The 9,609-nt window shown below is 47.3% G+C and overlaps 1 protein-coding gene across 1 annotated transcript in view; it reads left to right on the plus strand.

The window, feature by feature from the left end:
• The window catches only part of LOC141257754 (sulfotransferase 6B1-like), a 297,433-nt gene extending 290,573 nt beyond the window's left edge, over positions 1 to 6,860 (plus strand). Inside the window, exon 8 of the mRNA XM_073672684.1 lies at positions 5,594 to 6,860. Coding sequence (XP_073528785.1) covers positions 5,594 to 5,724 — 131 coding nt within the window. The 3' untranslated portion in view covers positions 5,725 to 6,860. The remainder of the gene's footprint in view (positions 1 to 5,593) is intronic.
• The last annotated feature ends 2,749 nt before the right edge of the window (positions 6,861 to 9,609 follow it).

A 9,609-nucleotide genomic window follows, 5' to 3' on the forward strand; every position in this document is an offset into this window, starting at 1 on the left:
GGAACTGGTAGCCTTGGATCATGTAAAACTGACCCCAAGCAGAAGTGGCTACGTCTACGCGTTAACCATCGTGGATCATTACTCCCGGTTTCTGGTTGTCGTCCCCGTCAAGGACTTAACGGCTCAAACAGCAGCTAGAGCCCTCCAGCAGCACTTTTGCCGTCCACACGGGTACCCGGACCAAGTGCTGACGGACCAGGGACCTGCCTTTGAAGCGGAGGTCTTCCAGGAATTCTGCAATCTGTATGGCTGCCGGAAGATAAGGACGACACCCTACCATCCGCAAACTAATGGACTTTGTGAGAAAATGAACCAGGTGGTAATGGATCTTCTAAAAACGTTGCCCCTGGAAGAACGCAGTCTGTGGCCTGAGAAGTTGCCCGATCTGGTGGACCTATACAACCACATCCCGGTAGGTTCCACCAACTGTACCCCGGCTTACCTAATGAGGGCAAGACCTGGTAAGTTACCTGTTGACCTGGAAATGGGAGTCCTGACACCCGAGGACACTTCACCAGAAACAGACTGGGACACAGAGAGGCAGCAGCAGTACCGGAGAGTACAGGAGAGCGTGGAGCGAAGTCTCTGTCAGGCTAGGGAAAGACAAGAGAAAACTTACAACCAGTATGCTCCCGCTGTTCCCCTGGTACCCGGAGAGCAGGTCTTGAAGAGGAAGAGACGGCTCCACAAGTTGGATGACCAGTGGGAGAAGGACCCGTACACCGTACTGCCCTCAAGCCACGAGAACCCGAAGGTTTGTACCATCAGTAAAGACGGAGGGGAAACCACAGCCATTGTATCCCGGGACCACCTGAAGAAGTGTCCCGAACAACTGAGGAACCCTGAAGAGGAACAAGAAGACCATCGACCCGTAGAGGAAAGGGAAGATATGGTTAGTACTGTGCTCGGGGACTTCCCTCGGTCTTGGACTCAAGTCAATGGTGCAGTTGTGGTACCCGTACTCACCTTCCTCCAACCAGCATCCCAAGCACCTACGGAGCAACAGGTAGAGCTGGAAAAACAGCCGGTCCAGGAGGCAGAAGACTCCACACAAGCAGAACAGGAGGATCAACCCTCTGCTTATAGTGAGCCTGCCGTACCCCTAGTGAGACAAAGAGCCGGTGGACAGCTGCCCAGTTTACCCTTGACAGCTCCTACACCCTGTAGTTCAGGGCCAGACAGTCAGCTCCGTAGGTCCACTAGGGCCACTAGAGGCCAGTTACCCGCACGCTGGAGGATTTGAAGTGTATAAATTGTTTTATTTATGTTTATCTGTGTATTGTTGCTTGTGTATAATTTTGTGTTTCCAGTTATTTTTAGGAATCCTTGGTGGATTTACCGGGAATCCTTGTACATAGTTGGAGCGTAACCCAGGATGGACTAGAGACTGTTAAGGACTCGGGGTAGGACAGACCCCTACCTGGTTACGTCTCCCTGTTTTGGTGAAATGGACACCTTGCTTTCTTCAAAGACTACACCCGGTTACGGACATGCCGTGACCACCTTTATGTGTTTCTTCTTATTGTACTATTATTGTTGTTATATCTTGTTATGTTTTTTCTAAAATATGTTTAGTCCCGGAGTACTAAATTTCACTAGGGGGGAATGTGGCACCCCAGGGGTCTGGTTTTCCACAGTAATGTAATGTTATGTCTGAGAGCAGGTGGGAGGTCCTTTGGTCAGGGATCCTGTGCATGCCACACCTCCTGCCCAGTCTTGGGAGGGGAAGAACTTCCCCTGTATAAACCCTGGGCTGAGGCAGGGTTAGTCAGTCAAGGAGAGTAGAGACAAGAAACAGCAGAAGCAATACTACTACGAGTCAGGGGCTGGCAGCTGCAGAGCTCGCCCTGACTGAGAAGCTTTCTTACCGGACCCGGCGTCCGAGGCTGTGGGGACTAACTCTTACCCAGCAGCAGAAGCCGACCGGCAGGGGATTTCAGGTCCTCAGGCCCAGAAACCCGAAGGCACGGTCACACGCGTGGGACCAGCACCGCTATCGTGGAGCGGAAGCCATTAGAAGGCCCCGAGTCACCGGCCATACGGGTGAGCACCACACGGTACACTCAGGGACGTGGGCTACTTATATCCGCTTTTAGCAAGGTAGCCAGAAGAGTACAGTCAGTTTGGGAGGCCTACAACTCCGCCTGGCCAGGGGAGATCCCATCTGCTCAAGGACTGACCAGGCCCCGTTCACTAGCAAGTACTCCGGGAGGGTCTATCGTTGTTACCAGTAAAGACCCTGAATTACACCGCACCGTCTCTGAGTGGTTCCTGCTACCCCCATCATCCACATCTGCTGCCCTGAGGCCATACCCCTCCCGTTGGGGGTTATACCATCTACGCTGCACCATCCATCCACCGGCCTCAGCGGACTGTCCTGCAGCGGCAGCTCCACAGCTGCATTCAACGGGTGGCGTAGTCGTCCTACATCTACCGCTGTTACATCGCCGCTCAGTTTGACTCCCTGGGCACCGACCGGGTCACCGCCACGAGACTACAACCCTCAAGAGATCCGGCTCCGCGTAAGCTCCCGCGTGCGCAACGCAGCGCGACACAGGCCCAGGGGCGCGTCAACTTCAATTTGCAACCTGATGGAGGTCAGTATAGATGGACTAATAGAGAAAGTCCCACACACTGCTAGAAGGCCAAATATTTTTTCAGAGCTAGATGCAGATAAAAATTATTTTTAATTTGCAACCTGATGGAGGTCAGTATAGATGGACTAATAGAGAAAGTCCCACACACTGCTAGAAGGCCAAATATTTTTTCAGAGCTAGATGCAGATAAAAATTATTTTTAATTTGCAACCTGATGGAGGTCAGTGTAGCGCCGGCGTCCCTGCCCTCTGCTAGGCAGGGACGCTGTTCCCCTCACCTCTCTGCTCCGTGCCCTGCGTCCTCCTCCCGCTCTGCTGTGACCATCTGCCCGTTCATCCAGAGACTGCCCCGGTCACTTGCCGTGACCATCTGCCCCTTCATCCAGAGACTGCCCCGGTCACTTGCCGTGACCTCCTGCCTGTTCTTCCAGAGACTGTCCCGGTCACCTGCTGTGACTGCCTGCCTGGTCGCCACCCGCTCCCTTACAAGGACCGCCCCCTTGTATAGTAGCTCAGAGGTTCCGCCTCCCAGACCCGTTACAGTCAGTATAGATGGACTAATAGAGAAAGTCCCACACACTGCTAGAAGGCCAAATATTTTTTCAGAGGTAGATGCAGAAAAAAATATATTCAGTTTGCAACCTGATGGAGGTCTGTATAGATGGATTAATAGAACAAGTCCCACACACAGCTAGAAGCCCAATATTTTTTCAGAGGTAGATGCAGAAAAAAATATATTCAGTTTGCAACCTGATGGAGGTCAGTATAGATGGACTAATACAACAAGTCCCACACACAGCTAGAAGCCCAATATTTTTTCAGAGGTAGATGCAGAAAAAAATATATTCAGTTTGCAACCTGATGGAGGTCTGTATAGATGGATTAATAGAACAAGTCCACACACAGCTAGAAGCCCAATATTTTTTCAGAGGTAGATGCAGAAAAAAATATATTCAGTTTGCAACCTGATGGAGGTCAGTATAGATGGACTAATACAACAAGTCCCACACACAGCTAGAAGACCAATATTTTTTCAGAGGTAGATGCAGAAAAAAATATATTCAGTTTGCAACCTGATGGAGGTCTGTATAGATGGATTAATAGAACAAGTCCCACACACAGCTAGAAGCCCAATATTTTTTCAGAGGTAGATGCAGAAAAAAATATATGCAGTTTGCAACCTGATGGAGGTCAGTATAGATGGACTAATACAACAAGTCCCACACACAGCTAGAAGCCCAATATTTTTTCAGAGCTAGATGCAGAAAAAAATTATATTCAATTTGCAACCTGATGGAGGTCAGTATAGATGGACTAATAGAATGATGCTATGCCCAAAAGATTTTACTTCACTAGGTGCAGTAAAAAAATTGGTATTCTATACACAGGTGGTATATCTTGCAACACAGATAGGCTACTCCACTGACTAACACACTCTGCAATAGGCCAAAAAGGATTAGCTTTGCTAGATTCAGCCAAATGCTGTGAAAAAAACTTGCACAGCACTGGCACAGACCTGCCTGGCAAAAACTGATAGGAACTGATGTAACCTAGTCCTGAAAAGGACTCCAATTACAATTAGTCTTTACTCCCACAATCTATCTATTTAAGAGCACAGACCTGCCTGATAAAAGTCGTAGGAAATGCTGTAACCTAGTCCTTAAAAGGACTGCAATCACAACTATTCCCTACTCCCAAGCTATCTGTAGATTTGTGCGAAAATTGGCTTGAAATTAACAAGGTATAGCGCACACAGCAACAGCGGTGCCGTCTAACACGCAGCAGCAGCAGTGAGAAAATGGTGGCGACGGGGAAAATGGCTTGGTCTTATAGGGCAAGGACATGTGACATACACTGCCAATGACACATGCCCTTGCTTGTGTGAAAAAAAGCACTTCGCTCCGTGTGTGCGCTGCTGATAGGCTGACAGATTGCACCTCCCCACTATAAATGCGGGAAAGAAAAAAAAAAAATGGAGATCTTCATTGTTCCTGCAGAGATCCATCCCCTGCCCCTCCCCCCACCCCGCTGTACACTCAAACTGCATATTAACATTAATTTTCATCATTACTGAGAAAAAATCCAGTTATGATTTTGGTGCACGAACAGTTATCGAACATAACCTCGAACAGCCGAATTTTTCTCAAATTGTTCGTGTTCGCCGAACGGCTCGAACACCGCCCAAAACAGCTCGAATTTGAGATTGGCGAACAGTTCGAGTAGAACAACGCTCATCTCTAGTGGTGACTCTATCCACATGTTAATATTTCCACCCATTTTTCCATTATTATTGTACAGTTATCTCTAAACTTATAGACCCAATTTTTGGACAATTACCAAATACTAGAATAAATGCGCATGGCCTCACTCAATACAAGAGTATTGAGCGAAACCGGACATGTCTAGTTGTAATGTAGCCGAAAGTATGCAAATTGCATACTTGCACTCACATGACTGTTCTCTCCCAGTGTCGGCACTGTGAGGATTCACAAGTCTGCAGTCAAAAAAAGTGCAGACTTGTACCCCAAGGCCAGACAACCCCTTTTAAAAAAGCAACACCACTTCAAATATTAAATGAAATCTGCCACCAAGTTTTTGCCACTTAATTTGAGAGCAGCACAATGTTGAGGCAGAAACCCTGATTCCAGCATTGTCACTTAGTGGGCTCCTTTCTATAGTTTTGATAAAACCTCTGTTCCATCAGCAGAATTACACTGGGGGACTAGTAAACCAGCTGCCCCTGAGCGGTTGCACAGGTTTCACCAATGGTATGTCCGCCTCTGAGTCTAGTATTTCTAGTTCAGTGGTACTCTCGGGTTTAACAATAACCTGGTAGAATTTGAGGAATGCAAAGCTAAGAGTTGTCAGAATACAAACTACCATTTTGTTATGACTTGTTATATTTTTACTCTTGCTGTAATCCATTGTGTTGTAATTTCAGTGATAGTTTTGTTTATCACATTGAAGATAATATTTTGCACTTTTTTATCTCAATAGGAGAGATTGGTGACTGGAACAATTATTTTACCGAAGATCAGAGCAAAGTGATGGATGCAATGTTTGAAAAATATCTTGCAGGAACGAAACTGGGAAAGATGCTGAACTATGAAAAGTACTGCAAGTGGTAGATACTTCAGAAGATAGAATAAAGTAGGGTCTAACTAGAGTCATAGTGGACTACTTTTTGGGATCTTCTATAGAAAACCTAGGATAAAAGCAATTCGCAAATACCGTGCAGTAAATAAATAAATAGTAGCAATACATGTATAAAACATAGGGTACTTAGTTCGATAAAAAAAAAAGCCTACAAGCCATCAAACCTTGACAAGGTGTACCTAATCAGGAAGCAAAACCAAAGAAATGGGCCAGCAGGCCAGTTGAAATAAGTGCACATTCACACTGTGGCCATTAACAGACAAAACTTAGAATGAAGGCAATGAGCAAATACCCTGCAGTAAGTAAATTAATAAATAGTAAATATTTTGCTTTAATTCCTTGTACTTTGTAGACATAGGAGCGTGCCCCCCCCCCCCCCCCACCCCTTTCCTTCTTGGGCTGTGCATCCTGTCTATATAGCTATCCAGGGGCAGGTGTGAAATCGTTACTTCTAGATCCAGCTCTGCCCTCGCCTATTTTGAGGCCTGCTAGCACATAGTAAGATGAAATACTAGCATCAGGGATCATTTTGATTAGGTACACCTTGTCATGGTGGGATGGCTTTTACGCTTTTTTGATCAAAATTGTGTCGACTAAGAACCCTGTTATTTACAAGTACTATTACTGTTTATTTATTTACTTACTGTTGGACATTTGCTCACTGTTTTTATCCTTACTTTTGTCTATTAATTGACCAGTGTGAATGTGCACCTACATATTGCACTTATGTCAACAGGTGTGCCGGACCATTTCTTCGGTTTTGCTTAGGATCTTTTAGATATAGTAATGCATGTCTTACTTGAGTTTTTCTCAATTAATATTGTTTACATTTTAGAATGATCATCAAGGCTGGGGACAGATGGCCATAGTTCACAGTCTGTATATGAACTGTATATGGAGCCATGCCCGGACTGACCATGGGTCTCTTTAAAAAACGTACAGGCTCGTGTATGCCTAAAAGGCTGTAAATTTGGGTCAGGAAACCCGCGGTCATTGCAGGCATTGGAGGCTGTATACAGACCATGAAATATGGCAGTATGAACCCAGACTAAATCTAATTAATTGAAATCTTAGGTGTCACTTCTTTATTGATGTTAAATTTTCATATGAAACGATCATTTTGTTGTTTAATCAGTCAGTAAAAACAATTCAAACAATAGAGCTTGGTTTATATTTGTCAATTCTCCGGTAATAAAATGCCATAAATGAAAATTAAGGCTAAAACAAACAAACATATTAAAATACACCCATTCTGAATAATTTGATGATCCACTAAGAACTTTATCATCCATGTTGGAAACTGGACATAAAATGTGCCAGCTGATGTGTCACACTTGCACTATAAACCTGACAGCTGTTAGAAAGACAAGCTTAGCTCAAGGCACTCTGTTTACTAGATCCTAGAATTTGCCCTGGATTTCACCCTTTAACTGTTGTACAGGGACCTAGACTTACACCAGGACCCGTGGGCTGGGGCCACAAAGTCATCTGCTGACTGGTGGAGCAAGTTGGAGGCAAGAAAGTGTGACGCCTCAATGCCTCCTGTAAGCCCCTTTACCCTGGGAGATGGGGGACTCGGAGTCGGGTCCTGTGATGAAGAGATGGGGTGCAGCCGTGGCCCGGACCTGCTCCGTGCCCAGGGCCGTCACAATTAAATGGATGGTATGGGCTTATCCGGGTTGAGTGGCTGAATATGACTACGCCACCTGTGGCACCTGGTGAAGGCCACCAGCCCTGCTGCAGTCCGCTGAGGCCTGGTGTTATAGCAGCGAACGTTGTTACTACTCCCCACAGGCGGAGCAGGGCCTCAGGGCAGAGAGACAGGAAGACAGGGGTAGTAGTCCAGAAAGTCTGCATAGTGCGGTGCGGCGCAGAATAAAGAGTCCGGAGGCCATAGGGGTGAACTTCCAAGCCTTTACTCACATAAGAGATGGCAGAAGGAAGGCGACTCCCTGCTCCCCGTGGAGTTCTGCGGTCACCAGTAACGGGGGTCCGACAACCTCCGAGTAAGTCCAGTATTCGATCAGGACCCCGCACCAGAGTGTTCCTAAAACTACAGACTGAGTACTGTCCTGTCTGTGTGTGCATAGGCCGGGTCTACCTCTGAACTCCTCTCAGAAAAAGGGTACGGGTGGCAGCGCCATTCCTTCCGTTACCCGGTGGGATCCTCAGGGCCTACCGGGCTTCCCCGACCAGGACATAGAGTAGCAAGGTCGGGTGTCGGAGGCCGGTACCCCTCTTGCAGCCGGACTCCCTCTGAATATATCAGGCTGGCGAGGACAGGTGGCGTACTCCGCTCCGTCTGCATCCTCCCTGGGATCCATTTGCTGTGGAGCTACACTCCTAAGCTCCGGGCTTTCTTGGTCGTGGTCCTTGACCGGGTTGAGACATTCCTTGTCTACAACCTGCCCCTCGTCCCAAGGCCGGGGTACGAGGGCTGTGTCTCCATCTGCTGCAGGTCCACACAGGATCCACTTTCAGGGTGGGAGATCACAGTAGATGACAGCCAATAAACTTGACTAACAAGGACCAAGAACCAAGATGGCTTTGTATTAAATATGAATTTTACAGTGTCACTAAAATGTGAGTCCTCCACCCTCACCCACTAAATGGTTCCCCTAACTCTTGGTTCCCCAGTCTCCCTGTAACCAGGAAGGCAGCACTTAGTGCATTCTATCCCCCTCTGGTGGAGAAGTGTGGTGTTGGATGTGAAGGAAGGGTCCTGACCATCACACTGTTCTTACCTCAGAGGAGGAACACTACACTCCATTAAAGAAGTGCAGCATCCCTGTGGCGGTCGAACCCTCAGGGGCGCCACAAAAGGTTATCACACAGGGTCGATACCAGGCGGTCATGTCAGAGACCTCCTGGTTTCCAGTAGTATCTCTATGAAAATGACACCCAATTATACATCATCTCCTGACATCACCCTCCGCATGACTACAAAATACCAGTGGTTGACTGTCCTCTGTCTCTAACATCATGTCCTCCCTCAATCTAAAACTAAATCTGTCAAAAACTGAACTCCTTGTGTTTCCTTCTCTATTAATCTTCGTAAACCCAAAATTTTCATCTCCGTGTATGGTTCTACCATAACTGCTGCTGTCTTGGGGCTATATTTGACTCAGATCTTTTCTTCACTCACTACATTTGATCACTCACTCACTCATATCAGCGGCACCTCAAAAACATCTCTAGAATTCGACCTTTTCTTACCTTTGACTCTGCCAAAACTCTTATTATTGCTATTCATTCTCGTCTGGACTATTATAACTCTCCATTCTACAATCCATCCTGAATGCAGCAGCCAGGATAATATTCCTCTCCAATTGCTATACCGATGCCTCTAAACTGTGCCAGTCATTACACTGGTTGCCCATCTATAGAATACAATATAAAGTTATCTCTCTCACCCACAAAGTGCTCCACAGTTCTGTACTGTGGCACCCCAGGGGTCCGGTTGCCACAGTGACATTGCCTCCCTCAAAAGAGGTAATGCCATGCCTGGAAGCAAGCAGGGATCCCCAAGTCAGGCATACTAAACATGCAACACTTTCCTGGCTCGAGACCAGCAAGGGGAGCCACTCCCCTTGGCAACTGGGATCTGGGGGCGGGGTTAGTTAGTCTTAGTGTGAGGAGTTGAAGTCAGGACGTCGAGGAGAGAGGAGCTGGGGACTAGAGCTGCGCGGCAGCTCACTCCAGAAGGAACAAACACAGAGAACCGGACACCGGAGGCCGAGGCTGTGGGGCACCAAAGGCCCAGCAGCAGAAATCGGAGGGTAGGAGACTGCAGGTCTCCTGACCCCATCAGACGCCCGGAGGCTCAGCAGCACAGCAAGGCCCGAGCTGCTTGCCAT

Source organism: Phyllobates terribilis, unplaced genomic scaffold (genome assembly GCF_046119375.1).
Source record: "Phyllobates terribilis strain yellow unplaced genomic scaffold, ASM4611937v1 Scaffold_3__8_contigs__length_932513732, whole genome shotgun sequence".
NCBI classification, from domain to species: domain Eukaryota; kingdom Metazoa; phylum Chordata; class Amphibia; order Anura; family Dendrobatidae; genus Phyllobates; species Phyllobates terribilis.